Source organism: Anser anser (genome assembly GCF_964211835.1).
Source record: "Anser anser genome assembly, chromosome: 8".
NCBI classification, from domain to species: Eukaryota; Metazoa; Chordata; class Aves; order Anseriformes; family Anatidae; genus Anser; species Anser anser.
Window position 1 is genome coordinate 22704360 of NC_139728.1, and position 24869 is coordinate 22729228.

Below are 24869 nucleotides of genomic sequence, written 5' to 3' on the forward strand. Positions count from 1 at the left end.
ACAGTTTGATTCCTAGTCCGAGAGTAAAAAGACGTGGTGATTTACCTTCATCTATCCCAAATGACACATTTGTGGCTTAAGAAGTATTTCACCTGGACCTTGCTCTGTCAGCAGCAGGCGGATCCTCCTGTAGTCTTCACATGGTGAAAATAGGGGCTGATACTCTTGCAGCTTCTCTCTCATAAGATATCCTGTAGTGTATTAAGTGGAGTCAAAAGCCATAAAGGTTGTACTTGGCTAGAGAGGATTCACTGAAGATGAGCCACAAAACAAACAAAAAAGTGCCCCAACAGAAAATGGCGATGGCAGCCGTAAAATCAGATGATAAAGCGATCCTATCATGAGGACAAAAAAGAAAAAAACAATTAATCCCCCCCAGAGAATCAAACTAAACAGAAAACAAAAAATAAACAGGCTTAATGCAGAGAAACACAGGCATAAAGCAGCGGCCATGTTGACTCTGAAAAAATCCTGTCCTTAAGAAGATTAGGAGAATTCCTTCTGTACTGAGATTTAACAATTTGCTAAATATATTGTAGGCCAGTTTTGAATGCCTCCATAGATCGCATATCTAAAAATCGCATTCCAGAAACCTGTGGCTTTGAAGTCTTTTGTTTTCCAAAGAAAATAGTCAGCTGTAAAAGAAGGTGTGTTTTAAATAATACAACAGTCTGTCCTGCATCAGTGCATTGGAACAAGACTTGCTCTTCTGGTTTCATTGAAGCTTGCATATGTCCAAGTTAAAGTGTGCGAACTTTCCATATACCCCTAGGAAATAGAATTTCTTTGTATTATGCATGTTTATTCATAGAAATTGTGTGTGTGTTGTGTGTGTACACACGCGCATGGAATAATGTATATATTGTCCAATTTTATCATTTGGTCTCTTTAGGACCATAGGGAGTGTTGGTACTTCATAATCTGTATTGCTATAGTTTCAGAAATGTGGTCAGCTGACAATCAGAAACTTTTTATTTCGATTTCCAGCACATTTAAATGCACCCATTTTATGAATCAGTTCTCGTGCCAGCATTGTCCTTTGTTCTGAGTAGCTTTCCTTCCACGGGAATTTTCATATGATTTTACTCAATGAATCCAAGAGACTGTCATCACTGCAGCCAAAGACTACTTTTGGAGACTACTAGCTGGAATGCGGGCTGCCAGCATTTGGAATTTGATTTCTTTTTGCTGTACTGCAGAAACTCCGGTGCTGGGCTATGGAAAGCACTGCCTGTGCTGTCACACTGCAGGCCTTCGAAGATCCCTCTGTTCTTTTGTCTAGAAAGACAAATTATTTACTCTCTTCTAAAAAGCCGTTCCTTAAATTCAGCGCTTGGAGCCCTGAAGATAGTTTTGTCCCATTTTTTCTAGTTTCAGGCTCAATTATATATTACACAGCAAAATTAATTTTCAGAATAGTAGCAAGCTGTCTCAGCTACAAGCCTGGGATTTGTCTTTGTGAATGGCATGACCAGAACCAGGCATGGCTGCTGCTGTGTTTCTGACTGAGTTAATGGCATTATGGTAATTTCCATATTATGCTCCATCCTGTCCTTGATGCTGCCTAACAGCTTGCTTGCATTTTTTCCAAGCTCCAGCTGTACATTGTCTTCAGCGAACTGTTCACAGGTTTTCACCTTTTCTTTTTGAAATTAGTGTTAGTTTGGCCTTAGATAGGTTTATGAGAAGTTAGTTGTGTATATATTGGTGCTGGCATTGTGTTGACCACTCACCTAATACATTTCTCAAATTGCCACGGAAGTATAGAAAATCTACATGTTTGCTCTTGTGCAGTATATGCTAATGTACTGTATGCTGGAATTAATGGAAAACATTCAAGTCTCCTGACTAGCATTTTGCTGTAATAAAATCAATTATTTACTTCTGATCTTCTGCATTTTTTAAACTTGTTAGTGTGACACATATCATACACTTAAAACATTACCCAGCTTTGTCTACCATATGGGATATGGTGAATGCTGAGCCTGTTCAGAGACACAAGAGTTGAAGTAGCAGAATTCTGTAATTTATACAGGGAACAAGGGACACCAAAAAGATTGGCTGGCACAGGAGAGAGAGAGAGAGAGTGCCTCAAGTCATCCTTTTAAACAACACGAACAATACCCTTGCTTTTGGATATCTACGTGTAGAAATCTAGTGGCCAAGTAGGGGGTTTTCTGGCTATTAAAGAAAATCCAAAATGTATAGGATTACGTGATCTAGGAGTAGGCCTTCCATGTGTGCATGCAGTTCATGGAGCTTCCAGCACTAAGAGAACAGGTTTGTTCATTTAAGCTGGGAGTATCTGAACTGGAGCAATTTAAGGAGTAGAGAGGTTTGTAGACGAGACCTATAGGGACATTATAGGGTATTCCCATCTTAGCTGTGGTTGTGCTGCTGAGGAGGACGTGCATTTGAGAAAAAGAGGGCAGACCTGCTCAGAAGCATGGATCCAGTCTTTTAGACAAGACCCATTCTCCAGGCGATGTAGCTGCATCTTCTACTGAGGAGGCTTCTGCAGCAGAGGTGATCCAAAAGGTTAAGGAAAGTGGATTGTAATAGCTGGAAATTCTGCTAGCAGATGCAGTTAGCTGGATCTGTGGTGTGGGATGTTAGAGGAGGGGTGCTCTTGAGGCTGAACTCAGCAGGACACTGAGATCCACAATGTCTGTGATACCACTTTGTAAAACTTGGCAGCTCCACATGTGGGGCTCTGCAGACCAGCAGAGATGGGCAGCCCGAATGTGCAGACAGGATGATGGTGTGAAAAGGAGGGATTGGATGTGATGGGAACTGATCAGCCTTTTGGACCTGACGGCATCTGCCTAGGAGGAATGCTGCACCTCGCAACTGAATCATACTGAGGGCACTAAACATTAAAAAGAACGTAGAGTACTCGAGGACAAATGCAGAGGACAAATCCAAAAGAGCATTGCTTCTTGGAATTCAGAGTAGTCTTGCAGGAAACAATAATTTATTGTGCCCAAAACATTCTCTCTCTGCCGTATCCTAATGAGGTGTGGGCCCAGGCTGTGTGGGCAACTAAAATCTTCCATTCTTATGACTTCACAGCTTCCCTAACTTTATTTAGTATTTCTTGATTGCTGTCACTGTCCTGCTCAGGGGCTTGGTAACACAGTGCTAAGACTGCATTTTTACAATTACAGTCTGGCTTTTCCAACCACAGAGATTCAACGATACTTCTCTGCTGTAATATTTTTCATCCTGATAAACGTCTACGGAGCCACCTCTCTACCCATGCATCTTATTTCATCATTCCTGGAAAGTTTATACTGACGGTGCTGTTTCCCGTAGGTTGTCCTCCTTTGGGCAGGTGTTTGGGATGCCTGCTATGTGAGGGTGGTTATTTGATGCCAAGTATAACTTGGTTTGTTTTTCAAGCTTCTACAATTAATGTGGAAGCACTTCTAGGTTCCGTCTTGCTCTGTTGCTCAGCATTGACATCACAGGTAACTGGTATTGTAGGCAGTCTCAACTGCCGTTTCTGTATCTCTTGCTCTTAACTAGTTTTTTTCTTTTTCTCTCTTTTTTTTTTTTCCTTCCTCCCCCGCTCTTTCTTGCCTCCTGCATCCCTCAGGCTCCAGAGACTGACTGACCTCAGTAGGGAGTCCTGAATCCATGAAGGCAAAATCCTGACTTGTATGAAGAAAAACACAGATGGACATTTTCAGACAGTGCGGTGAACTTGATTTCCCACTTTCTTCATTGAAATTAAGGGCAGACGTTGAAGTCCCTGTATTGTTTTGGAAGTATTATCTTCTTTTTGTCAGTCATTTGCTTTGTCAGTTTTATGTCCTGTTCATTTTCTTTCTAAGACTGAACAGGCAGTGGAATTACATATTTGAGTATATTTAATTATACTGAAATTAGCAAAAATCAAAGTATTTAGACTGAAAAATAAAGTTTAGTACTCTTAAGTAGGTGTTTTGCAAATGGATTCTCTATAGTTTGTTTACATTGTAACTTCTGCTTCCTAGCAGCAGAATACATCCAAATGCTCTGTGTACATCTGCATTTGTTGTTAAACTTGAGTAGAAAGAGGCCTATAAATATTGGTTATAATTACTGGGAAAATTTAAATAATATTTTATTAATCTCTAATAGAATATTTTATTAATCTATTACACATTGATTTTTAAATAAATAGACGTAATGTCTATTGATTTTTTTATGCAAGTTGTGCCATTACAATTTAAACTGAGTAGGCATAAATGCTGGGTAGCCTCAGGAGAGGGGGGGAGCGTGATTTGAGGTGCTTTATCTCCCACTGAAGTATCTGCCAACACCACTTTTACAAAGCAATGAGCTCTCACAGGAGCTCATCTACTAGCGAGACAGAGGACACGCTACATCAGAAAAACTGCTTTTTCCTCTGAAGATACATATTGTGTTATTTCTCTGATACTTCTTGTCTGTGTGAGCTCTCTCAGTTTTTCTCTTAAATGTCAAGCTAATGTTTTAAATTGTTTTAAAGATGAATACTCCTATCAAAGTAAATGATGGGCAGGAAAAAATGGTCTAATTCATTATTTGAGAAGATGGTGGAGAATTAATAAGATCTTTTTTTTTTTTTCAAATAAATGAGGAAAGACTCAGATATTGAGTCCAGAATGCCACTTAACACATGTAAATCTGCAATAACACTGGAAGCTGCGCTAGGATTACTTTGGGCTTGTAAACTTAGAGGGAAATTAATGAGCCGAACTCAGGTGTGCTTTTGTAGGCAATGAATGATTTTACAGGCTCGCTTTTAATTCTTTTAATAATCCTTTGTTCTGGCTGCTGAGGTTGCATTTCTCTTGTGAGACTTCGGTGAGTCACGCAGCCTGCAGGTGTGTCGTGGCCAGGGTGGCTGAGAGCAAACATTAATATCTAAATACAGATTAAGGAGTTAAACATTTAAACAAATAAGTAAGAATTTTCTTGATGGAGAAAGTGCGTTATGCCAAACAGCATATAGGTAGAAGGTGGCTATTGAAAAGTTAAATCTTGAGTCTTTCTTTGCAAGCTATTCAGGATATTTCTTCACAGATGGTCACTAAACTTACAGCTTTTTAGCTTTTTCTGTGTAGTGTGGTTCCTCTCAATCAAAAATACAAAAAGTTTTATGAATGTTCTTATTTTGTTAATGGGGAGATAATGAAAATTAAGAGTTTAAAGATCTATGACAAATACTTTTTGTACAAAACATCCTCTAACATATGAGGTAAGCACATCAGAACTGTAACTTCCACTCTGAGAAAAGCTATTGGATTGGGCTGATGGAATGGGATAAGTAAAAGAAAAATGCAAGAAAATTGCTGAAAAACAGCTGTGGGAAAGCTTATACAGAGATACATGGCTGGTTTTTTGGTGTTTGCACCACCTCGGTAGCTCATATTTTAGATGTCCTAGAAGTTGGCCTGTATTGTGGTGTACACTTGACATGCTACTTTTCTTTCCGGTGCATATCTCTTTTTGTGGGTTGTGTGAGGTGTGTACCAGAGAAGCATGGGCGTAGGCTCTGGTGTTCCAGTGTTTCCACAGTATCTTAAAGACATTGAATTGAAAACAGTGCATTAAAGACTTTTTGAAATAAAGCCATTGTGTGCTCACTACCCAGAAGCTATTATAAGCTGAATGCTTTAAGCATATATTGAATTGAACCCAAAAGTATCAACAGGGACATTGATGAGATCAGCTAGTATTTAATCTATCAGTTTCAGGCAAAATCCCATTCTCAGTCCTGTTTGGAGAAAAGAACTGTTCAGTGACAATTTCTGATGAATGTGCAAGTGTTGCAAATCGCTTGCTTGCCCATAGGTACAAACTGGAATATTCCTTAAATTCTGCCTTTGAAGCCAACATCTGGATGAGCCAAAACCTTGCAATTTCATCCAAAAGGCTTGTAGGCATAAAGATGAAGAGACCTGTGTGCTTCATAGTATGGAAGAGTAATGGCAGTACAAACCGTCCAGAATACCTAAGAGTCTTTTCCCAGTGATGAAGTCATTGTTTGTTTTAATTTGAAGTATTGTAAAGGACAGAAGACAGAAGTTTTAGAGACTGATTAATATCTTTTGTCTTCATTTATTTTCAAGAGAGTCCATATTTATAATTTAAAAGCAACAGAGAGAAAATCCTGGCCAGAACATGTCCTCGTAATAGAATCAGCTGTTTCTGTCAGTCCATTACAGAGCCCACTAATCACCCATCAGAACTAAAAGTCATTAGGCACAGTCTGCAGTTTCTCAAATCTGTGCTTTGGGAGTGCATGTCTGTATTTTACCAGTCCTGTAATTGGGGATGAATTTTCCTTTGCTCTGAAACAGATCTCTTGGCACCGAGTAGGTCTGAAATATCCAACTGTATTAAATGTAAAGTTGTTCAGAAACAAATTTATGAAAGATCAAATGGGTTTTCATACAAGAAATCAGAGATCCAAAAACCTGAATTCACATGACATTGACGCAATTTGTGATATTCCTGAAGGACAGGCCTGCATGTGGTCATTTAAAAATACACTGAGGGATGTGGTCAGCGAGTGCCTATGATTCCCAGCTCTGCTGGCTTTCATTTTGAAAGCAGTAGCTGTTGTTTTCCCAAGATGTGTTTTGCCCCCTCTAAGCCTGAAGATTGTCTTACCTACACCAGTACAAACCTTTCACCACACTCAGTTTGATCCGTGAATTAATCTCGGGTTTGGCCTAGCTGTACTTTGCAGGTTCGCATTTTGTCTTTCACCTTCAGAGTCTTGTCACATATGAACATGACAGGGAGTGTTGTTCCCTTGAAATTAAGGTAGCTCGAGATTGTCATTTTAAAATTAGGATAAGGTTGGTGGTTGCTACAGTTATTTACTTGATCAAAATTAAGAAGAGTAGTTAATTGCCATTAAAAAAAAAAATCTTTATGGTAATTTGTGTTCCTAAGCGAATTAAACATCTGTTTAAAAGTACATGTGAAAGCTGATAGGAGAGCCTGTTTCACTTTAATCTTTGCTTTTCACTGAAAATATTGTTTTCCAGAATTAATTTTAAGAAAGCCATTGTGGAAATGCTTCGTGTTATAACTCTGAAGTGAGTCACAGTAAGCATACAACCACCTCATATTTCCAGGGGATTAATCTCTTCCTATATACATAATCCAAATACAAAACTTCTGTGGCTATTTGCTTTTGCTGTAAATATTATCTGGAAGTGAAGCAATAGAGCCCTTTCTTTCATCGCTTCTGTGAAAGATTTACGTTTCAGTTTGTCCGCAATTTGAAGCCCAGTGGACATGAGCAGTATTGTGCCATTCAATAATGAGGGCAAAAGGAGAAGTTAGACTTCTGTTGGCTTCTTACAAAGACACAAATAAATACTTGCAGGCACCTGCCTATTCCAAATTTTCTTATGGTGCCCAGTACATGGGTTTCTTCATAAAGCTGATGATTGTCCGTAACTGGTCCTTCGCAAAAACAATCACAAGTCCTTTTGCCTGTCCCTCCTTCCCAGCTTCTGTTGAGAAGCAGTGATTCGAGAGGGGTAAGCTGAAGTGCCTCGTGTCGACTAGCTAAGCAATGAAAAATTACATCTGCTTGTTCTGTAAATAATGTCCATTCAGAGCAGATGTAATTAACTACTAAACTTAATGGATGCCTCGTGAGGTTACAGATGCTATCAGTCATACACTGGATGAAGGCAAGGGAGTTTTATATGCTTGGAATTCCTTTTAGGGCTAATTACTAAATATCTTTAAAATTGATTGCTTATGCTTCCAATTTCTGAGAGTGTTTTCACATGATCTATATGGAACAGACTTGGTGCAGCTTTAGGGCAGGATGGGAGACGCCTCCATTGTGGAGGCTTTTTGAGGAACGGAGAAGTTTCTCTTCTCTAGGACTTTCTCTCAGAGGTTTGCCGTTAAGAAACTTGCTTTCAGGGCTGCTAAGCTGGGAGATTGATCCGATACAGATTTCCTTTTTGTCTAAATTAGTTGAGGAATATGCTGTTGTAAAGATAAAGTTCTGGTGATGTGTCAAAAGTCTTAGCTTAACTTGACAAAGCAAATGGAGACGTGCAGAACGCCTCTCAAGAAAAAAAGACTAACTTAATTTCTGCCTGTCTGCTTCCCAAATACTCTGTGACTGGGGAGTCAGTGAGAAACCCGACAGAATAAACAGGGCTCATGACTGTTATGAGATGCCTGATGATAACGTTGGTATGGAGCTGACAATGTGCCTTTTCTTTCTAGTTACTGTCAGAGATTCTCTCAACCTACGTATTTCAATATAATTTTCTTTGTAACCTTTGGTCTTTGTTCACAGCATGTATTATTACCAGTGCACTGAATTGATAAGAGCTGGTGAGTAGGTCCGGTTTTCTGATGAGATGCCCATTGTTTTATACAACTTTTATGGAGGGTAAACCTTCAACTCACCAAAATTATGCTGGGCTTGAGTATACTGAGTTTTAAAATCAATAAAAGATGCTTAAAGATTTTAAGTAAAATTAGTGGTCAGTAGCCTTGATGTCAGCTGTCAGTTCTTCTAGAAACAACCTTTTAAGGAGTAGATGTGTGTGTAGTAGAAATGACAATTGACTTAATCATAGATTAATATTAGTACGAGCCAACAAGGGAGAGAATAAAAGCGGATTTGTTTATTTGTAATGCTCTTGGCATTTTTAGCAGCTGTGGCTGTTTCCTTGTGATCATTGCATGCCCAGTCTTGAAGGAATTTTTGGTGCAAGTCAAGACAGAGTAATTTAAAGAGCAGTTTCTAACAATAGTGTTACAACTGCAGCCCTGTATGTCTCTGAAATGACACTGTTTTCTTTTCTGCATTTTCCAAAATTTTGTAGAGCATGACCTTTTGACTTAAATTTCTGGAACTGGTGTAGTCTGGCAAAAAGAAAGAGGATTTTGAACAGTTGCTCCCCTTGTTTTGGACGTCTGTTCAGTGCTGGGCAGCCTGTTCCACACACCGGGTAGATCAGTAATCTGCTCTGTGGCCTTGGAAAAGCAGAATTAAGTAATGAGGAAGATTAATGAGCTGTCGGAGCTGTGTGCTTTATTCCCTCTTATTATTGCCTCTCCCTCAGGCTAATTTGTGCAAAAATGTAATGTATATAACAAACCATTTGTTAAGTATGTTATTTCTCAGATTTTAAAGTATAACCTGCCTTTTATTTACATGGGACTACCTTGCATCTCGCCTTTTATGTAGTTCATCCATACGTTTTGGGTGGCTTGTTCATTACCATCATGGTTTTCTGAATCTATTGCTGTTGCAATTTATATATTGACTGTTATGACAGCAAATATGCCTTCTACTCTGCTGTTGTTTCATGCTTTTGCATCATCTACAATTCTCTGGGCTACAAAATTTAAATCTTTAAATTTACTTTTTGCTGCAAATGAAGTTACACTTGAAAACATGATCTTTTATGTGCTACATGCTATTTGAAAGTAACTTTGGCAAATGTAGTTGAAGAGAGCTGCTGCTGTAGTGGCTTTCTGTTGGTGGTTTTTTTAGCCTTGAGGAAAACAATGAGGTTGATAGTAAATTAGTTTGCTGACATCTTAGGGCTGAACAGCTGAGTTACTGTACCCGCTCTTCTTAATTTGACCAGGGTTCTCAGGTGTCTTTGATTTTCAGAAACCATTCACTGTTTAACCTCAGATGAAAAGCTTGGGATCAAATATGAAACTGGCTATTTTCTTTAGAGTGAAAAGAAAGGCTGCTGCTTTATTGATAGCATGAAATTAGACTGACCCTATGGTCTTAGTCCCAAATAAGAGATAGGAATGAATCCTGCGGAGGAAATGAGACTTGGAGAATTGCAAGTCATTCATTGTTCTGCTTAGCGAGTGATGTGTACCACCCTGTCCTTGGCTGAAAACGCCTACTCTGCACATTATCTGCAGCTCAGCTGTGGCAGCTGCCCTGTTCCTGGGGTTGGGCAGCTCACCCACTTGGGAATGTGGTTTGCATGCATCATTTTTATTGTCATCTGCCTATCCAGGCCATGATGTGTGGTTTCAGACGTGTTTGTTGCCATGAGTGGGTTCAGTCAGGTCTGTGGTGTACTGTGCAATGTTATATTTTGGGCTTCAAAACATGATGTAATGTACATAAGATGGAGTAGACACTCCAGCTCACTTAAAAAATAACTATTTATATACATATACACACACCCTCACAGGAGAGGAGGGGAGACACTGAAAATATTCTGAGAAAAGTGTGAATTCTTGTCTATTTTGAGATGTATTCTGTAATTACTTTAGGTCAAGTAACCAATAGTCTTAATCTTATGAAAAGCCCTGAGGTTAAATGATCTGAAAGGTTAGTGGGCAACTTTTGGAGCCATATATTCTTGAGAGGTTAATGCACAGATGTGACCTGGACACTTAGCTTTACCTACAAAGGAAGAACTTTGTGTTACCCAGGCAGGGGGGCTCATGGGGATGAGGAAATAATTTGCTGCATTTGAGAATTTTGCTTAATGTTTAAAGGAGCTTTTAGCTTTATTTTCCTCTGCACTAGCTATAATTTGAAATAAACCCAATGGCTTTTTTTGCTGCCTAGCAAGGGATTTCTACCTGAAGAGAGGAAAAGGCCAGAAGATGCTGCAGACATTAAATGCATCATTGGCTGATTCTTGACCCACTGGTCTGAAGACTGATATAAAGAGTTTATTTAGAGAAATGGGGTGTCATCTGTCAGCCACACAGCTGTGTGTTTTTTTTTCCCCACAGTTGTTTTTATGTGTTAATGTGCTTTGCAAATGATATTTCTACCGACGGGTAACTTCTGTTGAGGTAGAGAACTAATCCAAAGAATACATTGTTTGCTTTGAATTTGTAGGGTATTTTAGAATAACCCTGGGTGAACAGGTATACCAGTAACTGTTCTAGTGCCGTGCACATTGTCCTGAAGGATCTGGCATCTGTGGCCATGAAGGTGAGATTTCTTAGGAAAGGTCCGTTCCAGGCAGTTTGGCTAGTACTGGGAATATGGGAAGATGTGTACCACTGGCTTGGCAGTTCAGGATTTGTGCAATTCCAGGTATAAATCCTGTACTGTGTTGAAAAGGATCTGGGAATTAAACTCAGCGTCCTCCCTATATTTTGAATGACAGTGGAAAGTGTTTGGGTATTCGTTTTCTGTATTTTACATATCTCTGTAGTTAAGCAGATGATTTAACAACATGATTCTGAATTTAGTTTCTAAAAAGACAATATATGATAGAAAATATCTGCAGTATACTTCATAGGTTAATCTGACATTCAGTACAGATATGGTTTTAGTGTTACTGTTTGAAATTCTTTGCCGATGAGTTTGGCAAACAATTTTAGATGTAATCATTACTTGAGAGAGAAACTGAGAAGTACTGGTTTTAATAACCATTTACAATGATATGGTAAAAGGAAGGAAATTATTTTTCTTGACAGATTCTGATAGGAGAAAGAGAAGCTTAGTGTGGGGTGGTTTATTTTTAATCACCATGAAAAATTCTTTCCTGTTAATCTGATGGATGGATTACAGTTTGTCCTTGCCTGGCCAGGTTGTATTTTCCATCAGAACTGGAGATTCTAACCCTCATTATATCATTTCTGTAATGCAAATGGTTATGTATAGAAAGAGATTTAATTAATCCCCTGCTGGTTGGTAGATACCCTAAAGCAAACATAGTCAGCAAAGGAAAAAAAAAATTAAAACATGAGTGCATGGTACTAGGTCAATGAGTGTCAGTGGAATTTCATCATCTGTGAAATATTAACTTATTAACTGAAATGTATTTACTGTTATAGCTGTAAAAATATTTGCCTATTGTCCCAACTGGTATGATAGTGAGCTACCATGCAAGAAAGCCAAGGTCAAAGGGAATCTCAGGAATCATGCTGTCTGCTCTGGCAAAAATGTGGAACATCCTGAAGGTAGTGATGGGCCTCACTGTAATTTGAAAGGACTACATTTAAGCTGCCATCAGTGCAGGCTCTAGCATCCAACTTTGCCTGTGGGTCTGTGCCATATGTGCAGTTACATATTCAAGGACAAATTACAAGATTGAGAGAAAGTGACAATTTTGAGTGATGGGCTCCTGTTTTCTTCACACTTTTATAACATATCTGTTTAAAAGATATGGGTTGTCTTGTAGGTCAATGAACAAATAGATTTCCAGACTTTAGTTCCATTTACGTGGTGTATATATATATGTATGCAAAAAGCCAGCACTCGTTCTGTTCCGTGAAACAATTTTGTTTTAAAACAGTTTCTGTATACAAGAGGTCACTATAGAATAAATTTTCAGGATATATTCACTAAACTATATATTATGTAAACAAAAAATGCTTAAAATGGCGAATATATTTTCTCTTTTTTGCTTCAGGCTTGCTGCCTGAAAAATAACAGGGCCAGTGAGGATCTAGTTTTATTGTGAAACCTGAACTCTAGTGTGTTACAGCCTCTAACAGATTTTATATCTACATTATTTGAGATGGTAAGATAGGAGGAAACAAATATAAAGAACTCCTTTGAAGGAGGGCATCAGACCCAGCTTTTGATAATTCTATGATGCTTTATTTCTTTCCCAAGATTCATTTTTAACTAGTCATCGGAAAATCTTCTGCTTCTTTTGTCATGTAGAGATCAGGTTGCGTGTTTAATAACTATGCCTTGAAATACAGAACTGATGCAAAGATTAACTTTCAGAACAGCCTGTTGTTGTCGTTTGGGCACTGCAAGATTTAATATGCTTCTTATTTTTTAGTGACGTAGGGTCTGTGAAAGTGGTTGTTTGTTTCCACTTCCAAAACTTCCTTGTGAATAATGTGGAACAATGTTTTAAAATGTTCCTACGGTATATATCACTTCACGTAAGTCAAATGTAAGAAGTAAGGCTCTACTTAGAGGGTTATTTTGTTAACCTAGAGAGCAGGCAGCAAGGAGGCTGGCTGGAGTAATATTGGTGATGTGTATAGGTGCAGGCACCTGAAGTGCTGAGGGAAGCAGGAGTGCTGTTGGAAAAGGACAGCTGAAATCCCCAATGTTCATGTGTTGTTCTCACTGGAAGGGTGCTCCAGTATGGGAATGCCTTTTAGGATAAAATAGCATGTTTACTTAAGGGGTTACATCTGCACCTTGTAAATAGTTTTTCGGACCAAGCAGTCACAGCTCAACACTCTTTTATTGGCTATCTTACGTCTTTAAATAGGATTTATTTTTAAAGGATGCATGGACATGTAATGCCAGACTCCTCTGTGGAGTGGGTGGAAGCCAGTCAAATCACACCTCCTCCCTCATCATTTAGTATCTAAAACAGTTAGTCTGTATTATAAAACTGGTTCTGAGCAGAATTTTGCTTTTATAGGGTAGTTGTGAAATGCTGTTGTACTTTTCTGTTATATTTTGCGTAATTATTTAATCAGCGTTTTTGTAGAGTTACTTCATATATTTGAAATTACCCTATCATTTTTAGATTTCAGCTCTCAGTTGGTCCCGTTGCACGCATTAAACTGTTAAGCCATTTTAAGATCCAGCTGAGTCTCCCCCCTGTGAACACGTCCCCATCCCTGGTATGCATTTTCATTGCTCACTCCATCCCTTGGAGATCTGCAATGTTCTCCTGAGAGGCGGCAGCCCCTAGTAAGCTTCCTGAAACAGGGCATCAGTTCTGACTGCGGTCTGCTCCCTCCGTGCTGCCACCTCTGGGCATTGTCTGTTGTCATCTTTGCTGAGAAGTGACTTTTGTAGACACCTACTCACTGGTGACTCAGGAGGAGCAAAGCTGATAATTCTGGTGCTCACGATCACGTAATCTCCAGCTCTGATGCTCTGGCCTCGGCTCCACCATTCACGATTTAATTCAGAGGATTATAAGCGGTGTTGCTACCAGTTCTGCTTTGGAGAAGCAGAAGGAGGTGAAGAGTTGGGAGGGTGGAGGCTTGGTGGTTCTCCAGAGGGAAGGGAAAGTGCTGGGGGAGTGGGGGCATGGCTTGGTGCATGGCTGACAGGGCTTTTGAAGGGGATTTTAAGACTAATAGGAGATGAGGCATAGTGGAACAACAGGTATAAAAATTGATTGCTTTGATTGTGCTGTTTGTTGTCTAGAGCACAGAGGTATTAAATTTGAACTACTGCCTATTGATCCCACAGCTGCACTGTATTTGTCAAGGTGGAGGTAGGGAGTGAAAACGATTGCTACATGGATAGAATAATAGTTCAACCGCATTGAGATGTCATCTGGTAGTACTTTTTCTTGTTTATTTGGAAACTGAGTTGATCACAGATTTCAAAAAGCTAATTTCATGAACAAAGCCCAAATCCTTCTTTTAACCCTGTGTATATTTATTCCAGAAACAGCTATAATATAAGGAGCATTAAAGCTTTTATTATGCGAGTAAAACAAATGTCCAGTAGAGGAAAGAAAAGGCTCGTCCACTCCTATTACTGGATCATGATTCCCGTGGTATTTTGTCTGTATGTCAGAGTCTCAATTACTGGAGCCTTGCTGCTACAAAGAAGTGTTATCTCTTTCAGCCCTCATGACCAGAGCACAGCTTGTAAACGTGAACCTAAAGGCTCAAAAATTAGAAGGTAGATAAAGAGACTTAAAAGTCGCTGTTTTCCTTTTTCAGCCAGTACCGTGAAATTTCAGAGCTTAGTGCATCCATTTGGAGAATTTCTGGGGCAGGTTGTTTGGGAAGAAATGGAAGCACAGCATTTGGCTAGAAAAGGCACACCCTGCTAAGCACCTTTGTTCTGTTAGGTCTTCTTTAAAGGGGATAAATGAAAAAACACAGGAGAGATGATACATATATATATGCATGTCTGTTGTACATAAACACGGCATAGGATACGGCACATAATAATTATACGTATCTCTCCATTTGTAGTGGCAGAGAGCAGTCATTGCTATGTAGACTTCACAGTTGGAAACTTTAATTCTTTTGAGCAAATGAGAGTGGAAGAAGTACCTTTCAGAATATAAAACATACAACCTGTTATCGATGCTAATGATTTATTATCTTACATACTTGAAATGTTTTGATTAGATCTTGACAAGTTTGTCTGATAACAGGAATTTATTTCTTGATGCTGTAAGCTGTCAGGCTTGTGATAATTCACACATGAAATTTGCTCGGTGCTGTTAAGCTGTAACGAAATCTCAAACTTTAGAGAACTCATACTTGAAAATAAGAGGAGCATGTTTTTGGACTTGATTTTTTTTTAGTTCTAGTAGCTGCGAATTTTTGGTACCTTACAACAACTTGAACTGATGTCCCGGGTATGACTTAGCAAAGCAGTCACTGCCGGTTTGTCAGGAACCTTGTTAATCATTTAGATCAGCATGTACGCCGTATCCAAACATGGAAAAGTGGTTACCAGATTTTATGGATTTTTTTTTTCCATTGACTTTCTTCAATATTCAGTGGGAAAAAAATGATTTTTTTTCTTCTGGGGGAAGAAAAATGCATCAGTTAGGTCAGTACCCTGAAAGTCAGGAACTGAACCTGGCCACGTACTTGTCATTTTGGTGTGAAAAGCCGAAATTCAGCAGCCCCAGAACCTGCCTGGGTATGTTTGTGAGGCCTCGTTCAGGCGTCCTGTCCTCCGCCCACCACTAGCGCGGCCCAGGCAAAGCCTGCACTGGCTTGCCGGGCAGACTGGCGAGGAGAAGGACCGATTTTGTCGTCGCCCCGGCTTTGGCTGACGGGAGGGCTCCGGGACCCCGCCGCGCTCCCGCTGCCCCCGGCCGCCCGCGGCCGCCTGCTGCCACCTGGTGGCGCCGGGCCGCGGCCTGCTCCTGCGGCCTGCCGCGGCCTGCTGCGGCCTGCTGGCTGACCCGGGTTACAGCCGGGTCGCTGGCTAACACAGAATCACAGCACAAAGTGAAACCCTTGCCTTGAAAGCCCCAGGCTTCCCTCACTTCTGCTGCTTGGGTGCAAACCGCTGTTTTCTCACGGCCTTGGCCATTCGCTGATACGTAGGTGGGTAATACGTACTGGCACAGAAAATTAACTCTGCGTTTTCATTCTGTTTTCCAGAAGGAGCTCAGTCTACCTAGAAGAGGAAGCTTGTAAGTACAGCTATTCTTTATTTGATGCTTCTTTGTTTTGAGCACATATAGCTGTTCCCTTGTGGAAGTCGTATAAACAGACAGCTAACTCTCTTTTCTCTGGCAGAATCAGTCATACACATGGAAACAGCTTGCATTTCTCTGAGGTTAAACCCCTATTCATTTCCTTAAGTGTAGTAGGAAAGACAGTAGTAGTGTAAGCTTACTTCTAATTACCAGCTTCAGCTGACCCCCATATGGAAGTAGCTGCGGTGTTGAGTGTTGCTTGCACTGACATCCCTCAAGTGACTCCACAGCAGTCACTTATTATTTATGTGATAAGGACAACTTCGATCACTGCTCTTCAAACGCTCTGAGAGGACAGAAATCCCCATACACAGTTCCTGAGTCAGGTGTTTGTGGAGCAGTCAGTGTAATAGAGATATTTTAATAAAGTAGCAAATGTTGGAAAAAGTAGGCTTTTAAAATTAAGTTTAAACAAATATGTATATTCTTTTCTTTTTTAGTACATGGTGCTTAAAAATTTTAGCGAATGTTTCAGTGATAGTAGGAGAACTTAGCTTTTACTATACTTACAGATTTGTGGTGGAACAAATTGAATTATTGATTGCATTGTATAAAAGAGAAGGCATTTGAACTGGCTGCTGTTGCATTATGATTTAAAATTGCTTCCCAAAGCTTGTATACTAGACAAAGCTCACAAAAGCATATAACCTTTCTTCCTCAGGTTTCTGGTTTTAATGAGAAAAAACTTTCAATCTTTTAATGTGAGCTCTCTCCTTTGTATAAGAGGCAGCATTTGGAAAATGCTATGTAGTGCCAGTAATTCAGTGCTGAACAATACAAGGGATCAAAAGGGCTTTTTTTTTTTTTTCTTTTAAATGGGGTATGACCAAACCTTTTTACTTAGTTCACATGACAGTGGTGAAACACTCAGTGAGTTATGTAAAGAAGAACATGAAACTCTGACAGCTTTTATTTATTTATTTATTTATCAGCATGCCTTAAAGGCTAGTTTAGCTATATTTGATAGATTTGTAAGAATGGTGATGTTCAGGAGTTTAAGATTGTGAAGGTGCTTTGAAAAATTGCTGGAGTAGAGAGTTACCAACAGGGTTTTTTGTTTGTTTGTTTAATGTAACGTAGATATTTTTGTAACAAAAGTTTTGGAATTGAAATTGACGATGCCAGAGATTTTCCCTTCCCTCAGTCAAGTGTGGAGGTGGGTATGACACAAAACTACTCATATGCTTAGCTTTGAAATATTTGAGATGTAAATGAAATCCTTCAAATGTGTAACATTTTATTTAGTTGTAACTAAACTGAATGACTGAATGTTTGTTTCTACACTGATTTAACACCTTTAGTTTTTATTACTTTCGTTTTCTTCCACAAGTGAGTGCCTTTTAAGCGAGCATTATGTGAAGAAATTCAGCAACCTGTGTTGAGAAGATCCAGGCTATAAATTTTAAACGAGGTTGCAGCGACTAGTGAGACTAAAAGTCTAGGGAGAATTGAAATGTATTCCGTTAGTTGAATTTGTTATCTAGTTGATTATTTATATTTTCTAGAATTATAGATTCTGTTGTCAATTCTACCAAATGATTTTTTTTGTTTGTTTGAAAAGTATAACTATTTAAGAAGTCAGTAGTGCATTGCAGCTTATGTATATTTGTGTTGATGTCATATATTGATAAGCATATAGGCTCATTGAAGTAGATCCTGTGGAGATGATTCAGATATTCCAGTATCAGAGTACTTACTTGATTTAAAAAAAAAATAAAATCCGCTGTTAGTCTTTGAATCAGGAATTGGAGAAAATTATATCAAGAAATGCAATAATTATAGTGTGTATATAAATAAACATATTTATGAATGTATTAAACCATTCTGTCAAAAAGGGTGGCCTAATAATGTGCACTTAAATACATACTGTAGGCATTTCTCCGTTCTTTTGGAGGCTTTTCTTCTGCTTGAATCAACTTAACAATGAACATCATATGAAAAATAAATTCTGAAATTAAAATTTATTTTGGAAAGGTATTCTACTGTGGCTAATGAGTAGGGATATTTATGGATGTAGCTAGGTCCTGAGTCATTGACTGCCGTTCATTGACTTTGCTTCACTGACAGGAGGAGAAGCAGGAATTGACAGATGGATGAAGCCTCTGGCTTGGAGCCAGAAATCCTCAAGAGGTGCATCCATTTTCTGCACAAACTCCAGCCTTTGTAGCAGTTCAGGACTAATTGTATTATATAGAAATATATAGGCACTCAGCATTTCTCTGTGTGCTAGTCAGGAGGCTGGGATACATTAACTACTGTAAAAAGATCACATCTGGGGAGGAAGTCATTATTTCCCAGCAAACCAGAAGTGGAAGGAAGACTTGATTATTCACAGAATCACAGAAGGGTTGAAGTTGGACCACTGGAGGCTGGGTGGTCCAACCCCCTGCTCAAGCAGGGCGACTGAGAGCAGGCTGCCCAGGACCACGTCTGGGTAGCTTTTGAAGATCTCCAAGGACGGAGACTCCACAGCCTCTCTGGGCAACCTGTGCCAGTGCTTCCTCACTCACATAATGAAGAAGTGCTTCCTGATGTGTAGACAGAGCCTCCTGTGTTCCAGTTTGTTCCCATTATCTCTTGTCCTGGCACTGGGAACTACAGATGAGAGCAGAAGAAAGAAGGCTCTGTCTTCTTTGCCCCCTCCCTTCAGGTATTTATAGACATTGATAAGATCCCCCTGAGCCTTCTCCAGGCTGAGCAGTCCCATCTCGCTCAGCCTCTTGTCACAGGAGACGTGCTCCAGTCTTTTTGCCATCTTGGTGGCCCTGTGTCGGACTCTCTCCAGTGTGCGTATGTCTCTCTCTTGTACTGGGGAGCCTAGAACTGGATGCAGTACTCCAGGTGTGGCCTCACCAATGCTGAGTAGCAAGCTCTTCGTGACAACACTTCTTTTTCTTTATTTGACTTGTGGCTTCATGTTTATCTGGGTCTGTATTAGTTGACTCTGTTTTTGTGCAGGAATTGATTGTAGGCGTGGACAATGTTCCTACTCTCGCTCGCACAAAGGAAGAGGAGTGAGATATCTCAGTATTTTGGCAGGAGAGAATGAGGAATTTTCCCACATAAAGAAGGTTATGTGTAAAAGCAGAACCAAATGAATGGTTGGATGGAGCCTGTGAAGTCCCTTGATTAGCAGTTCCTCTTCCATATTAGCAGAAGGCAACACAAACCCAACATAAAAAGATGGTTTTGCCCTTGGAGGTCTTGCAGTCTAATCTTAAAATAATCATCACAGGGTGAGTAAGATGGGGGAACTGTACACAGGGTGACATTGCCTGATTATCTAGATACCAATTTGTTGTCAGTATAACCTTCCACAGAAACACACAGACTTTAAGCACGTTTAAAACACTACAAGAAATTATACCCAACTGAGCTGTAGGCTGCAAAGAGGTTGAATAATACAAGTATTAGAAGAGGAACAAGTAGTTGCATTCTGTCTCTGGTGTGGCTCAATAATCTGAGTTCAAAGTTTTCTTTAATAAATTATGCATATAAATGTATTGGCTATGTTTTCTCATGCTTTGTTCACAAAAAATAATTACCATTTATGAATATTTTCTTTAATATCAAACAGCGAATGCAAAGTGATAGACCCAAACTTTGATCTCCTTCCTATTAGCGGAAGCGGTTTAATTACTTGCAGCCATTACCCTGTTCTGTTCTTTTGGTGCCACGGTGTGTACAGAGATGGGTTTTTGTACCGATGGATTCAGCTTTCAAATGGTTTTGATGTGCACCTGCACGTGAAGTGCACTAGAGACATTCCAGGCTTGAAAGACAAAGGTGAGGGCCGCGCAGCAAGACGAGGCTCGCGCTGAAGCGCTCGTGTTCATGTGCATAACAGCAACGCCGCTTCCAAGAAAGCAGGCTGTAAAGTGCAGGTTTTCTTTGTGGTTTCAGGATACACAACACAATAGTGCAGCTCACTATTTCTTCTGATTGCCTCCCAGCTAATCAGCAGTCACTAAATCTAGTTGGGGATGCATTTGAGCCATCTGGTTTCTTGTTCAGTATCCCATTTTTAATAAACCCACTTGTATATAACATGAACTTTATTGACCTGCTCAATAAAGGTTTCTTATGAACAGCGTAGGTTTGTTTGAACTCCTCATGTTTTCTGAGGTAGGTTTACTAGATTGGATTGCTGTGATCTTTGTACTGTCCAAACATAAAATTTTATAAAAAGAAAATATCGCTTTCCCAGTTTATATCTACATCAATAGTAATTTCCTCAGCAAAGTAAACTTGTGACACTGGTTTTAATTTCAGATGCAAGATTTTTTTTGATTTTTTTTCCTGTCATCAAACATCTGTATTAAATACAGTTCTTCTTTTAAAGTGCATGCCTGAGGGAGAAAGAACTTGGCGATGTAAGAAGCATTAAAAATAATTATAATTTAGAACATATCCAGTGAAAATAGTTGTTTCACCAAAAAATCCCACGTTTTTGATGGTCATAAAGATATCTGTGGCATCAAAGACCAAATGCTTATGTTGTTATATAAAATAAATTACAGTTAGATGGGGGGGAATAACAAATTGAACTATTACAGATTGCTGTTTTGGTGGTGGTAGGTGCTGATATGAAATAGTATTCACTGTAAGTTTTTGTGTCTGTCTTTATGAAATATGGTAAGCAAAATAATAGTGTTTGATAAAGACATGTGGAAGGCTTTTATGGTGGTCTTTATTCCTTTTAATCGATCTTTAAGGCAATTTATGCCTACTGTGGGGCTCATGCTCTCCGCCCCATCCAAAGGTACCAAGTCCCTGCGGCTGTAGAACTTTTGTAGAGTTTCATTAAGCAACTCTTCATAATAATTTGTTAAACTTACCGCAGCTTCTTGATGGTGAAATAACGCATAAACACACCAAGGCATTTCATTGGGAGGATGTGCTGAATACCAGTTTATATCAATTTCTTTTTAAACTGTAATGCTGGGACCTTGGAAACAACAACAAATAGCAGGAAAAAAAAAAAACAAAACACCCCAAGCTTTAATGCTGGTTTATGTCCTTTATCCTGCCGTGCTCAGGTGCCATGGGAATTTCCTCCCTATCTGCGGAGAAATGGAGTATATCATTCAGTTGCTGTTCATCTTGGAGGGTAAGCATTTCTGCTGGGGATCGATGTCATTTCCCTGCTAGGAGCAAGCACTGTGCCTCGAGTGAGGACAAGAAATGGGGAAAGAAATGGTTCTGGAAAGGAGTTAAGCTACTTCTGCACAGTGTACTGTCTTGGCTCCGGAAACAGAGTAAGAAATAATGCCTTCGCTGAGTGCTTTCTGCCTGCGATATCTTTATAGCTGAGGAGAGAGAGAGGTGGTATATTCCAACTGCTCCATCCTCTGAGCTGCACTGGAGCAGCTCACAGGCAGTAGATCAAAAATAACCCAGTGCTCCTAAACTGATATGTGGGGCTGGCTCTGGAGGAGGAACGTGCTGAATTCCTCCTGCAGGACTCTGTAGGAACACTGCTGTTTGTATGTTAGGCTTTAAAAATAATTTGGAAGCGTCGTTTTTTATAAAAGAAGTGATTTAGTGAATAAGGAGGATTTTAGTGTTCTGTATATGTTGTAATCTCAGAGATGAGGTTAGGGAAGGTTTTTGCCAAGGATTTAAAAGCGAGAAAAGTTTTTTTGTGCAGCTTTTGTTATCAAATTTCCACTCTTTAATCCAGATTTTCATTTAGTAAGTATAATAAAATTATACATAACAAACATCAAATTTGTGTTCATACTTTTGGCTGCTTGCTGCGCTTTCTTACCTTGGAGGCAGTGTGTGGGGGGGGCGGCACTGGCTGTTGAAGGAACAACCACCCAAGAAAGGAAAGTCACTCGGGCACCCTGGGGTTGGCTTTTGAGTCCGACAATTTGTTTCCCGGGTGGGACGTGGCTGTCGAGAGGTTGTGAGCTTGTGTGGGGCACTCCTGCTGCGATGTGAATCATGGGAGGGGCTGTAGATAAGCGTTGTCATCTGCAATCTGGCTTGATTGACGAGTGCTTCAGAGCAGCAGCGGGCTTCACATGCCTAAATAGGGTCTTTAAGAAAATTGCTGTATTTTGGAGAGACTTTAAAGAGTTACATATTTGGAAATTTTATTTGGAAAGCTAACTTTTTGACAAATAACACATTTTAGGAACACTTGTCATTATTTTATGGTGGTTTCCGTAATAGCGTGGTATTGATTTGGAGGTGATTGCAATTACCATTTGCAAACAAAACTGCAAGACTTGCATTGTACCAGGAACATTGTATCCTACGGAAGGCGATTCCCTGCCCCCTGCCCTCCTCCAGCACCTGGCCGCAGCGACTGCTTCTGTGCTGCTCTCGTTTCAGTGCCAGAATCCATGAAATTTGCAGCTGAAACATGGCCCGGTAGCTGCCTGAGGATGTTTTGAGAATAAAGTTGTGCGTGTTCTTAAGTGGATTGATTTCCGAAAAGGGCCGGTTCACGTGTTTGCTCGGCGGTCGAGAACAGCTGCTCCGTGCGCCGCGGATGACTCTGCAAGGGCTTTGGGTGGAAGCGGTGACTCTATTCCTATCGCAGTGTGAGGTTGCCAGCTGCTATGTGAGATTTCTGCCAGAATCCTTTCAAGTGTGCCATCGCTCCCGTTGGCTTTTACGCTTTCCTTTTGATTTGGTGAGAGCGACTGCTCCTGCTCCTTGAAGCCCAGGAAAAGTTTGTCTCTGATTTGCTGAGCGCTAAGCCTGAGCGTGTCCGGAGCACGCTGCTGTCTGCCTGGCAGGTCAGGTCGTTGGTTTGTCTCTCTGACTTTTCTGTGCCTTCGTTGCGTACTGGTGGGCTTCGTTTCCTTTCTCTGGATGCTATAAATAGACTTGTAGAAGATTTTTTTTTTTTTAAATATATAAATAATGACGTTTTTGACACGAGCCGTGTGATGAATCTGGACCATTACTGAACTCCTAAGGTCTCTGTGACACTGGGGGTACGCGAAGAGCTTGGGATTGCACTGATTGTTCTCTGCTCTGTGTTGGAGTGATAAGAGTGGGCTCTCCTTTCTGGCTTTAAGCCTCTTATTCTGGGAAGGAACACAGTGTATCATCAGCACAATGATGAAACGGAGGAAACAGAGGCTTGGAGCCCCATCTCTGCGGATCCAGTAAGGACTGTTGTGAAAAATAAATTGCACTTAAACATTTCAAATGGAAACTATGAAGAAAACAAGCTAGAATATTCTGTGCCAATAAACATTGCTTTTATTTGTTAGAACTTTATCTGTCATGCTTATGTGGCTGTACACAAAATTTCATTTTGAGAACTTTAATGTTTTGTTTCTGTGGAGCATTTACCATAAAGCATAGCCAAAAAAGAGCAATATTTAAATGTTTTTAAATGGGGTACATTGTGGTTAAGTTTTATACCTAGCATTAATTAATATAGTGAAACTAAATGTTTGTAACTGTCTTTCTAGTTAGATCACTCTTTTAAATATAAAAAGTGCTTCTAATAATCTGCCAGAAAACTGTCACAGGGCTCCACTCTAACGAAACCTTTACTACCTTTGCCATCTTCTTAAGGTTTTCAAATGTGTTCTTAATTTAAATTTGAAGCAAAAAAAAGTCGCTATTTACATCGCCACATATTTCTACAACTGAAATATCAACAATTCCTTTTTAATACTGTAGTCTTTAGAAATGCTTTGAAATCTGCTATAGAAAATTGCTTTTTCTGATGTTGGTAATGATGTTGATTATTATTTCTATTGGTTAAAATGAAGGAAGCTGTATATTTAATGCTATATGGATAATAAATAGGGGAAGTTAAATGAATCTGTCACACAGTGAAGGGAGGAGCAGGGTAAGAGGCAGGCTTAACCTTTTGTGTCTGCAGACTGTAAAGCTCATCAGCTGTTTAAGCAGAGGTTGCTAGTGGGGAGGATTTCCAATATGTAAAGGTTGCTTACTGATAAGAAGTATTCGGATTCAGTAGGAAATTAAAAGCAGGGAACATTAACAAACATGCTTGACTTCAGGACTTCCAATATAGCATGTCTGAATACCAAACAAAAGCTGAAGCACATCCCAGATTTACCTTTTGCTAGGAAAGCTTATGTTTAAGTACAATAAATAGAAACAACTTTCATCCCTCCATCAAATTCAGTTATAGTTGTAAAAATATGGTGGCACTAGATTGTGTTTTAAAACACAAGCACGGTAAGCATAGCGTGGGACTGCATTGTTAAGCATTGTCCAAATTTTAAAAAGGAAAAGGCTGAATGTACAGTGATACCAGAGAGCATACATGTGGACAATACCCTGTGCAGTTCGTGACTCCCTACACAAAGTATAGGGATGTACACGTTACATTTAAGCATTGAGTTTTGAGGATTAGATGTAAGGAACTTTGCATTTTCTGGTACTGATCGTAGGTGAATCGTAAGATGTTAAATACTTAATATATTTCCTTTTGCAATTTCTGTAAAATTGCATGGTTGGAACATAGTAGCTACGTGCGAAGTCCAAAGGACTCCAACTGGAGGTGATGTATTTGTGAGTCAAATTGATTGTTCTATTTGGATTCCCTATACAGAAAAAACAAAAGTTGTTATGTCACCACTTAGGAAGGAAAATGTCACTTGTCAGGCAAACCAGGTAATAAGCTGTATAATTTTTCCAGAGGGATGGTTGTACTAAAACACTTGGTTTAATTTTTTTCAAATAACCCCTTGAAGGGTTGAGCTCATCAGTGATGCAACACTGCCCTAAAAC

General features: G+C 39.6%; 1 protein-coding gene across 12 annotated transcripts in view; it reads left to right on the forward strand.

The window, feature by feature from the left end:
• The window catches only part of MAST2 (microtubule associated serine/threonine kinase 2), a 191934-nt gene that overhangs the window by 65803 nt on the left and 101262 nt on the right, over positions 1-24869 (forward strand). For 6 of the 12 annotated variants that reach the window (XM_083846912.1, XM_083846913.1, XM_083846914.1 and 3 more), the window contains one exon: positions 16036-16067. In XM_083846912.1, coding sequence (XP_083703038.1) covers positions 16036-16067 — 32 coding nt within the window. Of the gene's footprint in view, positions 1-16035; positions 16068-17213; positions 17290-18239; positions 24753-24869 lie in introns of those variants that run through there. The other 6 variants (XM_083846905.1, XM_083846911.1, XM_083846916.1 and 3 more) reach the window with 4 other exon arrangements.